General features: G+C 36.3%; 2 protein-coding genes across 3 annotated transcripts in view; both read right to left on the reverse strand.

Moving 5' to 3' along the window:
• The window catches only part of LOC134822809 (chitooligosaccharidolytic beta-N-acetylglucosaminidase-like), a gene marked incomplete in the record, with an annotated part of 941,725 nt that extends 925,081 nt beyond the window's left edge, over positions 1-16,644 (reverse strand). The window contains 6 exon segments of the mRNA XM_063834075.1: positions 13,456-13,632; positions 14,520-14,686; positions 14,831-14,965; positions 15,179-15,278; positions 15,690-15,852; positions 16,475-16,644. Of these exon segments, the coding sequence (XP_063690145.1) occupies positions 13,456-13,632; positions 14,520-14,686; positions 14,831-14,965; positions 15,179-15,278; positions 15,690-15,852; positions 16,475-16,586 (854 nt within the window).
• A 525-nt stretch (positions 16,645-17,169) lies between these two features.
• LOC134822814 (prefoldin subunit 1-like) overlaps positions 17,170-23,517 on the reverse strand; it is a 73,455-nt gene continuing 67,107 nt past the window's right edge. For both annotated transcript variants that reach the window (XM_063834080.1, XM_063834079.1), the window contains one exon: positions 17,170-17,358. In XM_063834080.1, coding sequence (XP_063690150.1) covers positions 17,266-17,358 — 93 coding nt within the window. In that variant the 3' untranslated portion in view covers positions 17,170-17,265. The remainder of the gene's footprint in view (positions 17,359-23,517) is intronic.

Genomic DNA, 23,517 nt, shown 5'->3' on the forward strand with positions numbered 1-23,517 from the left:
TACCATCGGTACCGCCCCGGGAGGACTGTTCTGGTGCCAACCTTATTACCTATCTGGAGAACCTAGGAAAGTGTGTACTATGTCCTGGACTCACAAAACATGAGCAGGAGATGAAGGAACTATTAGAGGAGGAAAAACGATTGTGGATCAGATTGTGGAGGTGAAATAGGAAATGAAGTCTTGGACACAAGTGATAAAGAGACGGGAGATAAAAGAGAGCAAAGTGAGTGTGTTTGATTTGAGCGAGAGAGAGTGGATTGTTTTGAGCAGAGTGAGAGAGTTTGGAGAGAGATAATGATCAGGTGGAGAGAAGAAGCAGAGCTTGAGGCGTGAGAGATTGATGAGGGAACAAATGTAAAGGATGGAGAGAACGAGCGACTTATTTCAAAAAAGAGCGAGGACAACTGAGAGCGATATCTGCACCCGGAAATACCGAGAGAGATAAGGAGAGTACACGATGAAAGTAAGGCGGGCCGAGACAGGAAAAATGATGACTTCTGTACATTTCTGCAGAGATCGTGCAGTGGGTCCTGTTATGCGGAGTAAAGGACAACTCGACTTGAGGGCTTGCAAATCAGATAGAAGACGATGCAAAGTTTCAAAAAGTGAAAGAACATCCGGCTGTCCGAGTGATGAGAGAGTGACGTGAAGAATGCTGATTAGTGAGGTGAAAAGAGAGCTATATCCCCTACTGATGCAAGAATAATTAGGACAACGTTCCATAAGATGGAAGCAGGAATGTTGGAGAGCGTGGTGCAAGTTCGCAGAGAGAAAACAGGATACTGCTGAAAAGACTACCCGAGAGCTGTGGAGAGAGAGAGTGTATGTATCACTGTGTTGATACAGGGCGTGAAAGACCCTGCTAGTTAAAAGACGGCCCATCAGATCAACACGGAGACAGAGATTTTGATAGTGTGATCCGATTAGCTGTACAGGAAGGAACACATATCAAAGGCAGTAGAGGAGAGCCTTGACAGTGATCCAATAAATACACTGGAATTCCGGGCACCTACGTATTGTGTTGGCAGGCAAGGTGATAAAGGAGAGAGTGAGAATGACTGTCAGATGTTTGGGAAGAGGGTCACAAGGCGGACTCGTGTTGGAGCACATTGTGTGCCAGCTGTGTGGAGGTAAAGGCATGTTTGCCAGTGTTTTGTTGGTGTAGAGTGAGTCCGGTTGAGCGGAGTAGCAGAGTGCGAGTAGAGGTGCGAGTAGAAGGGGAGTGGAGAGGCCCTTGCGCAAGGTTTTTTGCAGCAAGGTCTATCATCTTGCAGCAAGGTCTATCATCTTGCAGCAAGGTCTTATCCTTCTTGCAGCAAGGTCATATCATCATGCAGCAAGGTCTATCATCTTGCAGCAAGGTCTATCCTCTTGCAGCAAGGTCTATCATCTTGCAGCAAGGTCTATCCTCTTGCAGCAAGGCCTATCATCTTGCAGCAAGGTCATCATCTTGCAGCAAGGTCTATCATCTTGCAGCAAGGTCTATCATCTTGCAGCAAGGTCTATCATCTTGCAGCAAGGTCTATCATCTTGCAGCAAGGTCTATCATCTTGCAGCAAGGTCACATCTGCAGCAAGGCCATGCAGCAAGGTCTATCATCTTGCAGCAAGGTCTATCTTCTTGCAGCAAGGTCTATCACTGTGCAGCAGGTCTATCATCTTGCAGCAAGGTCTATCATCTTGCAGCAGGTCTATCCTCTTGCAGCAAGGTCTATCATCTTGCAGCAAGGTCTATCATCTTGCAGCAAGGTCTATCATCTTGCAGCAAGGTCTATCCCTCTTGCAGCAAGGTCTATCATCTTTGCAGCAAGGTCTATCATCTTGCAGCAAGGTCTATCATCTTGCAGCAAGGTCTATCATCTTGCAGCAAGGTCTATCATCTTGCAGCAAGGTCTATCATCTTGCAGCAAGGTCCTTGCAGCAGGTCTATCATCTTGCAGCAAGGTCTATCATCTTGCAGCAAGGTCTATCATCTTGCAGCAAGGTCTATCATCTTGCAGCAAGGTCTATCATCTTGCAGCAAGGTCTATCATCTTGCAGCAAGGTCTATCATCTTGCAGCAAGGTCTATCATCTTGCAGCAAGGTCTATCATCTTGCAGCAAGGTCTATCATCTTGCAGCAAGGTCTATCATCTTGCAGCAAGGTCTATCATCTTGCAGCAAGGTCTATCATCTTGCAGCAAGGTCTATCATCTTGCAGCAAGGTCTATCATCTTGCAGCAAGGTCTATCATCTTGCAGCAAGGTCTATCTTGCAGCAAGGTCTATCATCTTGCAGCAAGGTCTATCATCTTGCAGCAAGGTCTATCATCTTGCAGCAAGGTCTATCATCTTGCAGCAAGGTCTATCATCTTGCAGCAAGGTCTATCATCTTGCAGCAAGGTCTATCATCTTGCAGCAAGGTCTATCATCTTGCAGCAAGGTCTATCATCTTGCAGCAAGGTCTATCATCTTGCAGCAAGGTCTATCATCTTGCAGCAAGGTCTATCATCTTGCAGCAAGGTCTATCATCTTGCAGCAAGGTCTATCATCTTGCAGCAAGGTCTATCATCTTGCAGCAAGGTCTATCATCTTGCAGCAAGGTCTATCATCTTGCAGCAAGGTCTATCATCTTGCAGCAAGGTCTATCATCTTGCAGCAAGGTCTATCATCTTGCAGCAAGGTCTATCATCTTGCAGCAAGGTCTATCATCTTGCAGCAAGGTCTATCATCTTGCAGCAAGGTCTATCATCTTGCAGCAAGGTCTATCATCTTGCAGCAAGGTCTATCATCTTGCAGCAAGGTCTATCATCTTGCAGCAAGGTCTATCATCTTGCAGCAAGGTCTATCATCTTGCAGCAAGGTCTATCATCTTGCAGCAAGGTCTATCATCTTGCAGCAAGGTCTATCATCTTGCAGCAAGGTCTATCATCTGCAGCAAGGTCTATCATCTTGCAGCAAGGTCTATCATCTTGCAGCAAGGTCTATCATCTTGCAGCAAGGTCTATCATCTTGCAGCAAGGTCTATCATCTTGCAGCAAGGTCTATCATCTTGCAGCAAGGTCTATCATCTTGCAGCAAGGTCTATCATCTTGCAGCAAGGTCTATCATCTTGCAGCAAGGTCTATCATCTTGCAGCAAGGTCTATCATCTTGCAGCAAGGTCTATCATCTTGCAGCAAGGTCTTGCAGCAAGGTCTATCATCTTGCAGCAAGGTCTATCATCTTGCAGCAAGGTCTATCATCTTGCAGCAAGGTCTATCATCTTGCAGCAAGGTCTATCCTCTTGCAGCAAGGTCTATCATCTTGCAGCAAGGTCTATCATCTTGCAGCAAGGTCTATCATCTTGCAGCAAGGTCTATCATCTTGCAGCAAGGTCTATCATCTTGCAGCAAGGTCTATCATCTTGCAGCAAGGTCTATCATCTTGCAGCAAGGTCTATCATCTTGCAGCAAGGTCTATCATCTTGCAGCAAGGTCTATCATCTTGCAGCAAGGTCTATCATCTTGCAGCAAGGTCTATCATCTTGCAGCAAGGTCTATCATCTTGCAGCAAGGTCTATCATCTTGCAGCAAGGCCTATCCTCTTGCAGCAAGGTCTATCATCTTGCAGCAAGGTCTATCATCTTGCAGCAAGGTCTATCATCTTGCAGCAAGGTCTATCATCTTGCAGCAAGGTCTATCATCTTGCAGCAAGGTCTATCATCTTGCAGCAAGGTCTATCATCTTGCAGCAAGGTCTATCATCTTGCAGCAAGGTCTATCATCTTGCAGCAAGGTCTATCATCTTGCAGCAAGGTCTATCATCTTGCAGCAAGGTCTATCATCTTGCAGCAAGGTCTATCATCTTGCAGCAAGGTCTATCATCTTGCAGCAAGGTCTATCATCTTGCAGCAAGGTCTATCCTCTTGCAGCAAGGTCTATCATCTTGCAGCAAGGCTCTTCATTGCAGCAAGGTCTATCATCTTGCAGCACGGCCTTGCAGCAAGGTCTATCATCTTGCAGCAAGGTCTATCATCTTGCAGCAAGGTCTATCATCTTGCAGCAAGGTCTATCATCTTGCAGCAAGGTCTTTCATCTTGCAGCAAGGCCTGGCAGCAAGGTCTATCATCTTGCAGCAAGGTCTATCATCTTGCAGCAAGGTCTTTCATCTTGCAGCAAGGTCTATCATCTTGCAGCAAGGTCTATCATCTTGCCGCACGGCCTATCCTCTTGCAGCAAGGTCTATCATCTTGCCAGCAAGGTCTATCTCTTGCAGCAAGGTCATCATCTTGCAGCAAGGTCTATCCTCTTGCAGCAGGTCTATCATCTTGCAGCAAGGTCTATCATCTTGCAGCAAGTCTATCATCTTGCAGCAAGGCCTTGCAGCAAGGTCTATCATCTTGCAGCAAGGTCTATCATCTTGCAGCAAGGCCTTCGCAGGCAAGGTCTATCATCTTGCAGCAAGGGTCTATCATCTTGCAGCAAGGTCTATCATCTTGCAGCAAGGCCTTGCAGCAAGGTCTATCATCTTGCAGCAAGGTCTTGCAGCAAGGTCTATCATCTTGCACCAAGGTCTATCATCTTGCAGCAAGGTCTATCATCTTGCAGCAAGGCCTATCCTCTTGCAGCAAGGTCTATCATCTTGCAGCAAGGTCTATCATCTTGCAGCAAGGTCTATCATCTTGCAGCAAGGTCTATCATCTTGCAGCAAGGTCTATTATCTTGCAGCAAGGCCTTGCAGCAAGGTCTATCATCTTGCAGCAAGGCCTTGCAGCAAGGTCTATCATCTTGCAGCAAGGTCTATCATCTTGCAGCAAGGTCTATCATCTTGCAGCAAGGTCTATCATCTTGCAGCAAGGTCTATCATCTTGCAGCAAGGTCTATCATCTTGCAGCAAGGTCTATCATCTTGCAGCAAGGTCTATCATCTTGCAGCAAGGTCTATCATCTTGCAGCAAGGTCTATCATCTTGCAGCAAAGTCTATCATCTTGCAGCAAGGTCTATCATCTTGCAGCAAGGTCTATCATCTTGCAGCAAGGTCTATCATCTTGCAGCAAGGCCTTGCAGCAAGGTCTATCATCTTGCAGCAAGGCCTTGCAGCAAGGTCTATCATCTTGCAGCAAGGTCTATCATCTTGCAGCAAGGTCTATCATCTTGCAGCAAGGTCTATCATCTTGCAGCAAGGTCTATCATCTTGCAGCAAGGTCTATCATCTTGCAGCAAGGTCTATCATCTTGCAGCAAGGTCTATCATCTTGCAGCAAGGCCTTGCAGCAAGGTCTATCATCTTGCAGCAAGGTATATCATCTTGCAGCAAGGTCTATCATCTTGCAGCAAGCTCTATCATCTTGCAGCAAGGTCTATCATCTTGCAGCAAGGTCTATCATCTTGCAGCAAGGCCTTGCAGCAAGGTCTATCATCTTGCAGCAAGGTCTATCATCTTGCAGCAAGGTCTATCATCTTGCAGCAAGGTCTATCATCTTGCAGCAAGGTCTATCATCTTGCAGCAAGGTCTATCATCTTGCAGCAAGGTCTATCATCTTGCAGCAAGGTCTATCATCTTGCAGCAAGGTCTATCATCTTGCAGCAAGGCCTTGCAGCAAGGTCTATCATCTTGCAGCAAGGTCTATCATCTTGCAGCAAGGTCTATCATCTTGCAGCAAGGTCTATCATCTTGCAGCAAGGTCTATCATCTTGCAGCAAGGTCTATCATCTTGCAGCAAGGTCTATCATCTTGCAGCAAGGTCTATCATCTTGCAGCAAGGTCTATCATCTTGCAGCAAGGCCTTGCAGCAAGGTCTATCATCTTGCAGCAAGGTCTATCATCTTGCAGCAAGGTCTATCATCTTGCAGCAACTTCTATAAAGAGCACGAGTAATACAATATAAGCCAACCTGTTGTCATACGACTTGACCAGAGGATAGCTTTAGGTTTGTCTTCGGATGTCACCTCTTTTAGCTGCTGGTACGCTCTCTGTTGGTAGTAATCCCACAGCTTCATAAAACCTCCTACATCACTACTCCACCTGTTGTTGTATTGCTGGCCAAATAGCTTTACAAATAGTCGTTAACGTTCATTTTAGACAGTAATTGTCCATTGTTACTGTTAGTAGGACTAACCCGGGCCCCCCCAGCGTGCGCTACTTCGTAGCACTTGCCACGGGCTAATATTTCGAAAAGAAAGCGGCGCGCGCTACTTCGAATAAATTTAGACGAGTAACATCCGTCAACCCAAATACCACGTTTATTTTTAGCGACGTTTGACCTAATATAGGTTATGTTGACTTCTGTTTAAGGGGAGATACACCAAAACCGTTTTTGCTCCGAACATCGATTTTATTTTATATTATTTTTAAATAGACAAAAAGAATAAGATTGTACACCTTCAAAAATTTTTAAAAATATTCCCTCATCGAGAAAAAAAATATTTTTCTTTTTCGAAAATTTTTAAAATTTGGAGAAGTCTGTCACTGTAATACCGATAGTTCGGCCATTTAAAAAGTTTTTTGGCTGATTTTTTTACTGAACATTACTTACACTCCGTACTAGAAGCCATTGAAAGGATTATATAATTGAACAATAAATGACCAAGTTACAGACCGAACAAGGTGAAAAAAGAAAAATTGGGATTTTTGCCTACCACCAAAGTTGTACATTTCACCAACCGCCCAGGTCATCAGATATCGCTTCAAAAATTCTTGTGAGTGTAGTTGATGATCATGGCAAGCTTTTTGGAACCGGATTTCCCTCAATTTTGAGTTTTAAGCTATGCAATGTGGCCTCAAACGACTTAGTAAAATTCATCGTAAAAAAGGGCAAAAAAGGCAGATTTAAGGCTTAAAATGCCTATAACTCAAAAAGTATCAGTTTTTTTGAAATAATTTTTACAGGATCGTAATCAGCTTGGTAAGACGAATCTTTTAGTACCAAATAGGTGCTTTTAGAAGACAAATTGTCTTAAATAGTTTTCTAGCTCGAACACAAGGGTCCCCCCTTGTATAAATTTTGTACAAATTGTACACATTTTTTTACAAATTTTGTGGCTTTGAATATTATAAATGTCGTACTAAAAGATTCGTCTTACCAAGCTGATTACGATCCTGTAAAAATTATTTCAAAAAAACTGATACTTTTTGAGTTATAGGCATTTTAAGCCTTAAATCTGCCTTTTTTGCCCTTTTTTACGATGAATTTTACTAAGTCGTTTGAGGCCACATTGCATAGCTTAAAACTCAAAATTGAGGGAAATCCGGTTCCAAAAAGCTTGCCATGATCATCAACTACACTCACAAGAATTTTTGAAGCGATATCTGATGACCTGGGCGGGTGGTGAAATGTACAACTTTGGTGGTAGGCAAAAATCCCAATTTTTCTTTTTTCACCTTGTTCGGTCTGTAACTTGGTCATTTATTGTTCAATTATATAATCCTTTCAATGGCTTCTAGTACGGAGTGTAAGTAATGTTCAGTAAAAAAATCAGCCAAAAAACTTTTTAAATGGCCGAACTATCGGTATTACAGTGACAGACTTCTCCAAATTTTAAAAATTTTCGAAAAAGAAAAATATTTTTTTTCTCGATGAGGGAATATTTTTAAAAATTTTTGAAGGTGTACAATCTTATTCTTTTTGTCTATTGAAATGAAATGAAATGAAATGAGGTATTTATATCCCGCTCATATGATTAACCAACAACACAAGGAAGAGGTTAACCATGTCAGAGCGGCTGACTGTGAGTAATGTGAGCAAATGTGTAAAATGAACAAAAGTATAACTCAAAAAGGCTTAAGACAAAATTAAAACATCTTTTATTGTAAACACCGCACTAAACTAAAAAGAAGCAGAAACCATACAATACGTGTAGGTATTATAAATGATAATACAGTGACATGATCAACAAAAAAGAGAGACAGATCCTAGAAAGGTAGAGATCAAGACATAAAATGGAGTGCAGTAAAAAATAAAAGCCAATGTGTCTTGCAAAGTGAAGACAAATGGGAAGAAAAAACATCAAAACTGATTATATAAATGGTTCTTTAACATTCGCTTGAAGCAGTTGGTATCAGTAATACATCTCAACATCATTGGAAGAGAGTTCCATGCAATCGGTGCATGGCTTGAGAAACGTCTGTCATCAACTTTTGACCTTTTATTCTTTGGTACCTTTAACATGAGATGGTCAACAGATCTTTTCGACCTGGTCATGGTGTTTGAAAGTTCTGTATCCACTACAGCCACATCTAGTAATGCTTTTAGGTAATCAGGTGCAGTACCGTGAACTGATTTGTGGGTTAAAAGACAAACCTTAAAGAAGATTCGTTGGTCTATAGGGAGTATGTGGGCCTTCTTATAGAAGGGAACCAAGTCCGTGGTTCTGTCTTCTATGTTATAGATGAAACGAACTGCCCCATTAAGGGTGGATCTAAGTTTGTTTAATCTGGTCTTGGGTAGATTCATGTACAGAGAATTACAGTAATCTAATTTAGATATAACCAGTTGTTTCACCAACATCAATTTAATGCCTTCATCCAGGTAACGACCAATAGTTCTTAAGTTCATCATTGTCCAGCTACATTTCCTTTTCACATTATTTATTTGTCTTTCCATGTTTAAAGTTTCATCAAATTTGACACCTAGACTCTTCCAGCTGTCTCCTTTGCACTCCGTAGGTAGAATTTCAGTGCTTCCGAATTGTAGTCTGACACTGAGTTCACACTTTTTTAGAACATGGCTCTTTCCTAACACCAGTAGTTCTGTCTTTGTTTCATTCAGTTTCATGTAATTGTTCACCATCCATGTTTTGATCTCTGCAAGACATTTGTTTGTCCTGTCTTGGACATCAGTGAACTGTACCACACGGTTTGGTTGAAACGAGATGTACAGTTGGGAATCATCTGCATATAGCTGTATATCAAGACCATATTTGGCAGCAATTTTTTGGAGAGCTTTGATATAGAGGATGAAAAGAATAGGCCCCAAGAGTGATCCCTGGGGAACTCCAAACAAAAGCTCCAAGAAAGTAGAAAGATTATCGTCAATCTTCACACAGAAGTGTCTCTTCTCAAGGTAGGACTTTATCCATTGCAGTGCACTTCCAGTAATTCCATAGTCTTTCATAAGCTTTTCCAATAAGACTGTGTGGTCAATGGTATCAAACGCTGCACTTAAGTCGAGAAGTACAACAATAACAACATTCCCAGCTTCAATTTCTTTGTTAAGATCATCACACATTCTTACAAGTAATGTTTCACAGCTGTGGTTAGGGCGGTATCCAGATTGGACGTCCGAGTAGAGGCTATGTGTCGTGAGATGGACGTTGAGCTGGTTAAGTACAGTTCTCTCTAGGATCTTGGAGAACGCAGAGAGGTTAGAGACTGGTCGATAGTTACTGAGAATATCAACATCAGCATTTTCCTTCTTCAAAGTCGGCTTGATGACTGCTTTCTTCATATCTGAGGGAAAGATTCCAGTCTTTAAGGATGAGTTCAAGACGTGGAGTAAAATAGGTGTCAGTTCAGCGACACAGTTTTTTAAGAGAAATGCTGGGATCGGATCCAAGCAGCAGAACTTGTTAGACATCTTCGATACCAGGTCTTTGAGTTCATCAGCTGTTATCTCAGAGAAATTATCAAAGATGAAGTCTTTATCAAGAACAGGATCTTTGTCTTTGTCTTTGTCTTTGTCTTTGTCTTTGTCTTTGTCTTTGTCTTTGTCTTTGTCTTTGTCTTTGTCTTTGTCTTTGTTTATATCTTTGTCTTTGTCTTTGTCTTTGTTTATATCTTTGTCTTTGTCTTTGTCTTTTTCTTTGTCTTTGTCTTTGTCTTTGTCTTTGTCTTTGTCTTTGTCTTTGTCTTTAACAGAATCTTTTCCTTCCTTCTCAATGGCTCGTCTGATGGTAGCAACCTTTTCAGCGAAAAAATCTTTAAAATCTTCTGATAGTTTAACAGGATCCTTGTAGTTTGGAAGGTTTTGGGTGTCATTTCCTAAAAGTCTGTTGACTTTTTTGTACAATGCTTTAGTATCCCCTGAAGAGGACCTAAGAGAGGTTTTGTGGTGAGCACATCTTTTAACAAACTCTACTCGGGAAAACTCATCTCTTAGCTTAACATAATCAGATCTCAAGTACTCAGATCTTTCACTGTCTATATAATCTACTTTATCTTTTCTCCAGGCACGTTCCGCAGTTCTTCTTTTTCGCCTGAGAATACGAAGTTCTAGATCTAACCAGGGCATTGGCTTCTTGGTAATCTTCTTTTTTATGTAGGGACAATGTTTATCCATTAACTGAGTGAGTACGGTGTTGTAAAGGACGACAGCATCATTCGGAGACATATCTTTGGGGAAGTTTGTCAGTTTTGAAATTACAATATCTTCTTTAAACTGTTCTGTATCAATTAAATTAAAGTTTCTGTAGTTCATAAATTTAACGTCTTCTTTGGTCTTTGTCTTGATGTCTGCATCGAAGAGGACAAGGAAATGGTCAGATTTGGTTCTTGAGGGACGGATTTCAAATGAAGTCAGTTTTTCCTTGAAGGATCTATTAGTAACTACAAGATCTAGGGTTCCACCTTGGTCATGGGTTGGCTCAAGAGGAACATGTTGATAAAGGTCATACTCCTCCAGGAGTTGGTAGAGCTTCTTTGGGTAGTGTTCTTCAGTCTTTTCCATGTGAAAGTTGAAATCTCCAGCGATAATAGGAAAACCAGGTTTGACTGTGAGGTCTTTAAGGTAGTCTTCAAATTCTTCTAGAAAGGCACACTCCGTGTACCGAGCCTTCTTGGTATAAGGAGGCCGATACAAGTTCACAAGTCTCACAATATCTTGTTGAGATTGTAGCAGTGATTCCATCACTTGGAAGGATTTGTACTTCGTGACCTTACTATTACATTTTAACTGGAGGACATCACGAAATAGCATAGCTATACCTCCTCCTCCTCTATGTTTTCGTGGGTCCGAGAGTATATTCCAACCAAGGTCTTTGATCTCCATTATCTTAGCTGTGTTTCCATCACGAAAGAAAGTTTCTTGTACAAAACAGATGTCACAGTCAACTTCTTGAAGATGCTCTAAGACTCCGACTGTTTTGTTCACTAGGGATCTTACATTGAACGTTCCAATCCTTAAACTCTTCCTAGGCGTAGTTTGGTCTCCTTTGTCTTCTGTACGTACCAGTTTTTTGAACTCTCACATCCTGCTGTCCTATTCATGATTCCAATCCGTTCTCTTACATACGAGGGACATAGGTTGTCAGAGGCTTTATGGGTCTTTGCTGAGTTCTTCTCCGAGTGTTTACTACTTTTGGCGCAGTTAGAGCACTTTATCTTTGTGACAATATTTTCACTCTTGCTTCTACAGTCTTTTGACTTGTGGTTTCCTGCACAGAAGAAACATGTTGGGTCTTTATCTTTGGCTTTACAGTACAGGGAGTTAGCCATGTGACCAAATTCCTGGCAATGATAACATTGGATGACATGAATTCGGTCTGTGACATGGTGTTCCCTAAGGTCAATGTGTACATAGTCTCTGTTTTGTCTGATTGACTGACGTACTGCTGCAGTGACACGGATGACAGCCGTTTTCTCTTTATCATCGAAGAAAACCACTTTAACCGCATCGTCTTTTTCAGAAGAGGACTTCAGTACTTCATTCTTTTCCAACAGTTTCTCTAGCAATGTATCCTTGTTTGTGATGTCAGAGGGAATATTTCGAATAGACAGTTTGGGGTCCAATTTCTTCCCTGGTTCGGACTTTGTCGATACCTTGTATTTATCTTGACTTTTAAATACCGTCTCAGCTTTGTTAAGTTGATCCTTGGTACTGAACTTGAAAGTCGCAGTATTTCCGGACACTCTAAAATTCTTCACTGGGTTTATTTTAAGGGAACCTTTCATTTCCTTTTCATCATCAATTGTGATAGGTTCTGCGTCTTCAGAGTCTGTGGTCTTTTTCTCAACTGTGAGTGTGTGTTTTTCTGCAAGCATAGTTTCTTCTTTTGCTTTCTTTTCTTTGGGTAGTGTTGCTACCACTGTATTCAATAAATCTGGTAGTATTGTGGGCAGTACTTCTGCTAGTACCTCTTTGAGCTGTGTCTTTATAATTTCCTTGAAATCTGGTGATTCCTGTTTAATAGGAGTTGTGGCTTGTTTTGTTCCTAAAACTTGTTGTGTTAGTTGGAGAGCATTTTTGGAGAAAGTGTACAAATCCTGGATAACAACAAACATCTCCATTTTTTTATTTGCAGACGTAAGTTCATCAAATATCGCTGATTGAATAGTTACCTTAATCTTATTGTCATTATCATCTTTCTTACCTTTAAACAAAAGTGTATTGCGGTTTATCTTTTCCAATTGTTCCTCCATCTTTTTCATGTCCAACTTCATCTTTTCCATGTCAAAAACCCTGCTAGAAAGATCAAGGACCGAAGGGACAAGTGACAAATTGTCAGTTCTTAAAAAAACTAAACAACTGTTTTGTAATAATTCGATACCTCAAATTATTTGTTATATAGTAGTGTTGAAAGTATTTAAAAATAATATAAAATAAAATCGATGTTCGGAGCAAAAACGGTTTTGGTGTATCTCCCCTTAATCTCGCTCATTTAGCTTACCCTTTGGACTCCATAAAGTCAATGATAGATGTCTCAGATTTCCAGCAATCAAAATTAACTTCGTCTCCTCCCATGTGCAACCATTGGCTTGGGAACGAGTCTTTAAGGTCTTGGTATATATCCTGGAATGATGGTTGGAGGTAAAGAACTGCTTTCTTTAATGAGGAAGAAATCTGCGAGTGTGATAAGCACCCTTAAACTCTTAAACAGTTTCCAAAATCTCAGTCCCCTCAGACTCAGAGTTTCGTGTAAAAATGCTGAATTCAAATTCTAACGAAATATTTATTCTAACGAAAACGACCTTTAAAACAGGGTACAGCTCCTCGTTAACTACATTCATCTGCCCACAGGGCGGTTCCAAACAATAGTCAGTCCACGGTTCTTTACCAACACACACGACTAGATCACCTGGATATTGAGATTGGAAACTAGTTTATTTATTTAATTTCAACACTCCATAAAATATCTTATTTTTTATAACAAAATAACTTTAGTCCCTGGGATATTCCTACATTTTCCCTCACGGTATCCTCAACCTACCTTTCCCAGCAGCCTTGCCCCACTGCCATCCATATCCAGCATGTGCTGGGGCGTCTAGCTCCGGAACTATCCTAATACCCCGCTTCTGAAAACAGTACGTAAAAAACATGTATCTCTCCTCACTGTGATTTGGTCAAATCGTGTTATAGATTAATTGTTACCCAAGGTTTACCACTTAAAGTTAACGAGTATGTTAAAATAACAGATCAAAGGAAACACCTCAGACATTAACCTTAGCATTGTTTATAACCTACCATGATAGTACCAAGACGCGCGCAGAGTTGGACTCGTTGCAAATTGACGGTCTATTTGGAATATTTGGAACAAATATTTTACGAGTAACACCCGTAATTAACCTTAGCATAGGTGACGATATCCTTCACAGTTTCAGGAGTGTAAGTTTTATCAGGAAGATACGCCCCGTACTCTGACATCTTAGGGACTGTCTTACTGACAAAGGGGAAGCTGTGGCTGTCGGAGAGGTGCCAGTGCAGAGTGTTCATCTTAGCTGCTGCTAGACCGTCTAGAATCTTCCTGAACACATTGCAATTAGACCATCTAGTATCTTCCTGAACACATTGCAATCTTAGCTGCTGCTAGACTGTCTAGTATCTTCCTGAACACATTGCAATTAGACCATCTAGTATCTTCCTGAACACATTGCAATCTTAGCTGCTGCTAGACTGTCTAGTATCTTCCTGAACACATTGCAATTAGACCATCTAGTATCTTCCTGAACACATTGCAATCTTAGCTGCTGCTAGACCATTAATGAACTTATTACTGTAGCTGCTGCTAGACCGTCTAGAATCTTCCTGAACACATTGCAATTAGACCATCTAGTATCTTCCTGAACACATTGCAATCTTAGCTGCTGCTAGACTGTCTAGTATCTTCCTGAACACATTGCAATTAGACCATCTAGTATCTTCCTGAACACATTGCAATCTTAGCTGCTGCTAGACTGTCTAGTATCTTCCTGAACACATTGCAATTAGACCATCTAGTATCTTCCTGTATCTTCCTGAACGCATTGCAATCTTAGCTGCTGCTAGACCATTAATGAACTTATTACTGTAGCTGCTGCTAGACCATCTACAATCTTCCTGAACACATTGCAATTATCATCTTAGCTGCTGCTAGACCGTCTACAATCTTCCTGAACACATTGCAATCTTAGCTGCTGCTAGACCATCTAGAATCTTCCTGAACACATTGCAATGAAAAACTTATTACTGTGCTATACTGATACTTAATGAAATAGTCATGTAAATTGTTTATAGAATAGCTTTAGAGCTATCCCAATAACCTGAACCATACAGCTGATAGACATAATTCTCACATTAACTAGGTAGAGTAGACTCTCAGTATATAGTATTAGTATATGTATAGTAAAGATGGAACCATGATTGATAACCTACTTGATAACAGGAGTTGAAATGTAGTTCCTGCTGGTATCAAGTGACAGTCCTCGCCAGGGATAATAAGGACTGTCCACTATCTTTATACTGTTAACTATGTAGGTCCTGTTGTCCACTGTGTCGGATAGAGCCAGCTGGGACAGTGTTTCAACTCCATGACGCGCTCCCTGGTGGAAATATGATTGGGAATCTCACCAGATCAACAAACAAGATCAATTCTATTTCTAAATGAAAATTTCATTTAATTTGTTGCACTGTTTTATACGTTTACTATTTTTACTAATAGTACTAGTAGTATCAACAGCTCTTACAAAGTAAGAGGCAGCTTTGACTTTGGCGTCAACATTTCCTTGCTCGTCAGTAGAGACAGTAAGTTCGTAGCTCTCATCCGCTGTATCCGTGAAGTCAGTCAAAGTACCGTTCTCAACATCGAACGAGAAGTTTAGCTGTGAATATATTTATAACATTATGATTAATTAGGGTTTGCTCAAATATTCTAGTGGTATTTTTTGGGATTTGCGAAATTAAAAACGCTCTCATGTGGCCGTGTTAATCGATAATTTGTTGCCAATATTGAAATAAATAATATAAGGTAGTTTAAATTTATTTTTGTCAAACTTTAAATGTTAAAAGAGAGGACACTATTTTGTAACGTTTACCTCAACATCTGCATCAGAGTGGGTGTATTTTAATTTCAAATCTTCGACTAAATCGTCCAATTCTGATGCACCAACATTGTTTTGTGTATTCCCATTATATCTTGAGAATATATGGGTATTGAAACTGGAAGTTGATCACAAATTGGATATCGTTATGAAATTGAGAATTGTTCAGCTTCGTAATGACTACATAGCTAAATCACTCTACACTCGAACTTCAAGATCTTTCTGAAAGCCCCCCCCCCCCCACGGGTAAAACCCACCTGAATCATGACTCGATGCACTTTAATTCTACCCTGATTCGGGATTTTAAATCAGTATCACCCCCCGATCACTCGCTTCATTCATAAATTACTGATCAATCAGACAGGTAAGATTATACCGTTACTTATATAGTTATTGCAGGCCTCTCATATAACATTTTATTATCAATACTAGTTGCACCCAAGTGTGACCCAACTGGCAAAGTTGCCTAAACAAATCCAGAAGCTCCTGTGTTACTGTTACTCACGAGAGATCCCTCATATTAACAGCTGAAGCTTGTCCGGAGTTCCCGGACACCTCTTTAGGACGCGGCCACAACACCCGGGTAGAGGGAGCACCTTTGTCTTCTTTGGCTGTTGAGACACATTCCAACTTACACTTGGACGGGGGCGTGAAACTCTCGTCATCAACTGCGGATTAAATATTCTCATTACATTTCTCGTATAACTATATGTTCGTCCGGCCGGCGGCCAATACCATGCAGGTAATCTTCGTTTTATCAGTAGTTTTGTGTGCGCGTTGAATTATCTCTCTCTGGCTTTGTAGATTTTAATACATTGTTTGTACATTTTCTGTACACCGTGTACGAATACGATGCCTTTTCAGCTAGAGTGTAGAGAATGAACACTTAGATATGGTAGATGATGCAGCATTGCACTACTGGCACTGCTATTATTACTATTAGTATCATTAGTATTGGTAATGTAGTATTGCTAAAGTAGAAGTTCGATGCCATGAATTTCAATATGAATATCTTGAGGGTCATGAATTGGAGGACTTCGCCGCTTCGACGCGCCGCGCAAACTATATAAACTTTAGCAGAGCAACGATCTGGAAGGGTTGACGTTGTCAATCAAGTCATGAAGTCAGAAGTCATCAGAAAGATACGATACTGAAAATCAAATGTACATTGTACAACTACAAACTGAAACACACTAGGTTTTAACTACCCTTACATTGATATTGTAAAACATATGTACAAACATATTTAATAATGTATAATGTAGTACGTTACTATCCCGTTGCACTGACCTTTCAGTTGCCGAGTGCAAGCAGATGAGGTGGTGTTACATCTCCAAGTATAAGGAAAGTCCCCGCTAACAGAGGAGTGGAGGGTAAACAAAGAGAGGAGGATGGTTATCATTGTTGGGTACGATCAGCTCACAACGGCAAAACACCAAACATACATTCGGGGTCAAGTCTCTCCTAGTCTTCAAGTTACAATTCTGAGATCTTGAGATTTAATCTAAGAATTACTTATGTAATTAACACCATATGTTACGCAGGTTGACCTACCTCAAATCCAATTTTGTAGGAGTCTTATAAAGTTATAACGAGAGCTAGATGATCGATTTTTGTCAGCACAATTTGGTTAAATTAATCGCATCAGAGCTGGAGGACCAAAACTGGTATCAATGTGGAAGCACAGCTTTACAAATACAGGTCATCTAACGGCAGCACTTCAAGCTAGCTGGCGAGTGAGAAATTCTTGATTTTTGACATTTAATATATCATCATGGGGTGATGGAGTGAACTTTGACCAAACTCAAGATAAGCTGACTAAACATTACCATTAAATTTACAACGTTATTTCATTACAACGGTATTTCATTTTCAGTCACCAAATATTTGTTTTGATTCACCGAGATGCTTTAAGATGACAAAACCGAAGAGAAAACACAGCGATTGACAAATAATGTTATTTTACAAAAGATATAGCCCAGAGAACAGAAAACCGTCCAATTAACTCTACAAATATAACAGCAAATATAAACACAAAGAGAAAACCACTACAGAGGCGTAAAAGATGAAAATGTTCGTGATTATTTTGCAATCGTCGTTTTCTTGCTCTCTACCAGTTCACGTAGTGCGTTCTCGCTTTCCTTTAAGTTCTTGCTCAGGTATACCTTCTGATTCTGTAATGAAGAGTGTGAATAATCGTCAGTATTTCTGTTTTAAAAACAAAAATCGGCAGTATTTCTGTTTTAAAACAAAAAATCGGCAATTTTTCTGTTTTAGAACAATAAAATATCAAAAATTTGTTCATTAATCTTCATCAATAGATTTCCTATTATAAATTTTTTTTGTGCAAAGATTTTTGGAACGGCATTTTGATCGGTTTTGTGGTAATTACGTTGTGTTTTACATTAAATCGGATGTATTTTCGGTTGGGACGAACATTTTTTAATGCGATTAAAGCTTTCTCTCAAATAATATTACTATAGCTTCCTCTCTGTGACCACGGGTTTTCTAGTCATATTATATAAAATTATTTCGATGAAAGATTAAAATCCCTTCATACTATGTCAGGCTCGATACCACCAGGCACCACCTCTCGTAATGTTATGTTAACATTTAGATGAGGGCCAACCAAATAACGAAATATCAAGACAGTTACTTGTACTTTAACATGAAAATATCATCCTCTATTCCCTCCGAAGGTTGTAACATTTTCTTAAAATATTGTAAACCTCAAAGTTAGCACCTGTACCATATTACTGACAGTGGCGTAACGAAAGGCCCTGCTGACCCCGCTGTGCAGGGGGGGGGGGGGGGGGGGGGGGGGGGGGGGGGGGGGGGGCGCCGTCTTAGGGGGGGGGGGGGGGGGGCGCCAAATCGTCGTTTGAATATGGGACAATTTCGAAAACTTAACTAAAGTACTGGCAAAACTGCGCGTTTTGCTCTAGATACACACTTTTTTAGAGATTTTACCGGCGTATTCTTTAAAATCACCTAATTTGTTCAATTTTAGGGAGGGGCACCAAAAGGGGAGGGGCGCCAACAGGGGGGCGCTTTTTTCGGCAGGGGGGCGCCAACAGGCAACGTTACGCCACTGATTACTGATCATGTGTATTTACTGGCATTGTTATTAATTTATTCCAGAGGCGTTCCATGAGGTGATTATAACAATATCGGGGGGGGGGGGGGGGGGACACCACCTCTCAGTTTATTATCGTTACTATTATTAACTCATAATATTAATATTTAAGTTATACTCCTCTGCATTATTTCGTTATTTGTATGATTGTATGTTATACAATCATGTACTTCGATAGTACCTCACATGAATTTATCGACAGTTAACTCTCTTAACTCTCTTTCACTACGGCATTCTTAACTTTGTCACGCAGTAGTATCACATTTTCATTAGACACCTACATTTTGAGAATCATTTAATTTTCGAATGGAATTTTACCGAATTAAAACCTAGTGTGTGTGTTCCTGTTCGTTTTGTATGATTGTTATACAATCATGTTTTAAAAAAAGAAGAATTGAGTGCTTTAGATGCATCTAAGTACAGTATGACGCTATAATTGTAGTTGGCACTATTATTTCTAATCATCTATTATTTCTAATCATCTATTGTTTCTAATCATCTATTGTTTCTAATCATCTATTGTTTCTAATCATCTATTATTTCTAATCATCTATTATTTCTAATCATCTATTATTTCTAATCATCTATTATTTCTAATCATCTATTATTTCTAATCATCTATTATTTCTAATCATCTATTATTTCTAATCATCTATTGTTTCTAATCATCTATTATTTCTAATCATCTATTATTTCTAATCATCTATTGTTTCTAATCATCTATTATTTCTAATCATCTATTATTTCTAATCATCTATTATTTCTAATCATCTATTGTTTCTAATCATCTATTGTTTCTAATCATCTATTGTTTCTAATCATCTATTGTTTCTAATCATCTATTATTTCTAATCATCTATTATTTCTAATCATCTATTATTTCTAATCATCTATTATTTCTAATCATCTATTATTTCTAATCATCTATTATTTCTAATCATCTATTATTTCTAATCATCTATTGTTTCTAATCATCTATTGTTTCTAATCATCTATTGTTTCTAATCATCTATTATTTCTAATCATCTATTGTTTCTAATCATCTATTGTTTCTAATCATCTATTATTTCTAATCATCTATTATTTCTAATCATCTATTATTTCTAATCATCTATTATTTCTAATCATCTATTATTTCTAATCATCTATTGTTTCTAATCATCTATTGTTTCTAATCATCTATTGTTTCTAATCATCTATTGTTTCTAATCATCTATTATTTCTAATCATCTATTGTTTCTAATCATCTATTATTTCTAATCATCTATTATTTCTAATCATCTATTATTTCTAATCATCTATTATTTCTAATCATCTATTATTTCTAATCATCTATTGTTTCTAATCATCTATTGTTTCTAATCATCTATTGTTTCTAATCATCTATTATTTCTAATCATCTATTATTTCTAATCATCTATTATTTCTAATCATCTATTATTTCTAATCATCTATTATTTCTAATCATCTATTATTTCTAATCATCTATTGTTTCTAATCATCTATTATTTCTAATCATCTATTATTTCTAATCATCTATTGTTTCTAATCATCTATTATTTCTAATCATCTATTATTTCTAATCATCTATTGTTTCTAATCATCTATTGTTTCTAATCATCTATTATTTCTAATCATCTATTGTTTCTAATCATCTATTATTTCTAATCATCTATTATTTCTAATCATCTATTATTTCTAATCATCTATTATTTCTAATCATCTATTGTTTCTAATCATCTATTATTTCTAATCATCTATTATTTCTAATCATCTATTGTTTCTAATCATCTATTATTTCTAATCATCTATTGTTTCTAATCATCTATTGTTTCTAATCATCTATTATTTCTAATCATCTATTATTTCTAATCATCTATTGTTTCTAATCATCTATTATTTCTAATCATCTATTATTTCTAATCATCTATTATTTCTAATCATCTATTATTTCTAATCATCTATTGTTTCTAATCATCTATTGTTTCTAATCATCTATTGTTTCTAATCATCTATTATTTCTAATCATCTATTATTTCTAATCATCTATTATTTCTAATCATCTATTATTTCTAATCATCTATTATTTCTAATCATCTATTGTTTCTAATCATCTATTATTTCTAATCATCTATTGTTTCTAATCATCTATTATTTCTAATCATCTATTATTTCTAATCATCTATTATTTCTAATCATCTATTGTTTCTAATCATCTATTATTTCTAATCATCTATTATTTCTAATCATCTATTATTTCTAATCATCTATTATTTCTAATCATCTATTATTTCTAATCATCTATTATTTCTAATCATCTATTATTTCTAATCATCTATTATTTCTAATCATCTATTATTTCTAATCATCTATTATTTCTAATCATCTATTATTTCTAATCATCTATTATTTCTAATCATCTATTGTTTCTAATCATCTATTATTTCTAATCATCTATTATTTCTAATCATCTATTATTTCTAATCATCTATTATTTCTAATCATCTATTATTTCTAATCATCTATTATTTCTAATCATCTATTGTTTCTAATCATCTATTATTTCTAATCATCTATTATTTCTAATCATCTATTATTTCTAATCATCTATTATTTCTAATCATCTATTATTTCTAATCATCTATTATTTCTAATCATCTATTATTTCTAATCATCTATTATTTCTAATCATCTATTGTTTCTAATCATCTATTATTTCTAATCATCTATTATTTCTAATCATCTATTGTTTCTAATCATCTATTATTTCTAATCATCTATTGTTTCTAATCATCTATTGTTTCTAATCATCTATTATTTCTAATCATCTATTATTTCTAATCATCTATTGTTTCTAATCATCTATTATTTCTAATCATCTATTATTTCTAATCATCTATTATTTCTAATCATCTATTGTTTCTAATCATCTATTATTTCTAATCATCTATTATTTCTAATCATCTATTGTTTCTAATCATCTATTATTTCTAATCATCTATTATTTCTAATCATCTATTGTTTCTAATCATCTATTATTTCTAATCATCTATTGTTTCTAATCATCTATTATTTCTAATCATCTATTATTTCTAATCATCTATTATTTCTAATCATCTATTGTTTCTAATCATCTATTATTTCTAATCATCTATTGTTTCTAATCATCTATTGTTTCTAATCATCTATTATTTCTAATCATCTATTGTTTCTAATCATCTATTGTTTCTAATCATCTATTATTTCTAATCATCTATTATTTCTAATCATCTATTGTTTCTAATCATCTATTATTTCTAATCATCTATTATTTCTAATCATCTATTATTTCTAATCATCTATTATTTCTAATCATCTATTATTTCTAATCATCTATTGTTTCTAATCATCTATTGTTTCTAATCATCTATTATTTCTAATCATCTATTGTTTCTAATCATCTATTATTTCTAATCATCTATTATTTCTAATCATCTATTATTTCTAATCATCTATTATTTCTAATCATCTATTATTTCTAATCATCTATTATTTCTAATCATCTATTGTTTCTAATCATCTATTATTTCTAATCATCTATTGTTTCTAATCATCTATTATTTCTAATCATCTATTATTTCTAATCATCTATTGTTTCTAATCATCTATTATTTCTAATCATCTATTATTTCTAATCATCTATTGTTTCTAATCATCTATTATTTCTAATCATCTATTATTTCTAATCATCTATTATTTCTAATCATCTATTATTTCTAATCATCTATTATTTCTAATCATCTATTATTTCTAATCATCTATTATTTCTAATCATCTATTATTTCTAATCATCTATTATTTCTAATCATCTATTGTTTCTAATCATCTATTATTTCTAATCATCTATTATTTCTAATCATCTATTATTTCTAATCATCTATTATTTCTAATCATCTATTATTTCTAATCATCTATTGTTTCTAATCATCTATTATTTCTAATCATCTATTATTTCTAATCATCTATTATTTCTAATCATCTATTATTTCTAATCATCTATTATTTCTAATCATCTATTATTTCTAATCATCTATTATTTCTAATCATCTATTATTTCTAATCATCTATTATTTCTAATCATCTATTATTTCTAATCATCTATTATTTCTAATCATCTATTGTTTCTAATCATCTATTATTTCTAATCATCTATTATTTCTAATCATCTATTGTTTCTAATCATCTATTATTTCTAATCATCTATTATTTCTAATCATCTATTATTTCTAATCATCTATTATTTCTAATCATCTATTATTTCTAATCATCTATTGTTTCTAATCATCTATTATTTCTAATCATCTATTATTTCTAATCATCTATTATTTCTAATCATCTATTGTTTCTAATCATCTATTATTTCTAATCATCTATTATTTCTAATCATCTATTATTTCTAATCATCTATTGTTTCTAATCATCTATTATTTCTAATCATCTATTATTTCTAATCATCTATTATTTCTAATCATCTATTGTTTCTAATCATCTATTATTTCTAATCATCTATTGTTTCTAATCATCTATTGTTTCTAATCATCTATTATTTCTAATCATCTATTATTTCTAATCATCTATTGTTTCTAATCATCTATTGTTTCTAATCATCTATTATTTCTAATCATCTATTATTTCTAATCATCTATTATTTCTAATCATCTATTATTTCTAATCATCTATTATTTCTAATCATCTATTGTTTCTAATCATCTATTATTTCTAATCATCTATTATTTCTAATCATCTATTATTTCTAATCATCTATTATTTCTAATCATCTATTGTTTCTAATCATCTATTATTTCTAATCATCTATTATTTCTAATCATCTATTATTTCTAATCATCTATTATTTCTAATCATCTATTATTTCTAATCATCTATTGTTTCTAATCATCTATTATTTCTAATCATCTATTATTTCTAATCATCTATTATTTCTAATCATCTATTATTTCTAATCATCTATTATTTCTAATCATCTATTGTTTCTAATCATCTATTATTTCTAATCATCTATTATTTCTAATCATCTATTATTTCTAATCATCTATTGTTTCTAATCATCTATTATTTCTAATCATCTATTATTTCTAATCATCTATTATTTCTAATCATCTATTATTTCTAATCATCTATTATTTCTAATCATCTATTG

The sequence above is a fragment of the Bolinopsis microptera genome, chromosome 11 (genome assembly GCF_026151205.1).
Source record: "Bolinopsis microptera isolate Bmic1 chromosome 11, MBARI_Bmic_1.0, whole genome shotgun sequence".
NCBI classification, from domain to species: domain Eukaryota; kingdom Metazoa; phylum Ctenophora; class Tentaculata; order Lobata; family Bolinopsidae; genus Bolinopsis; species Bolinopsis microptera.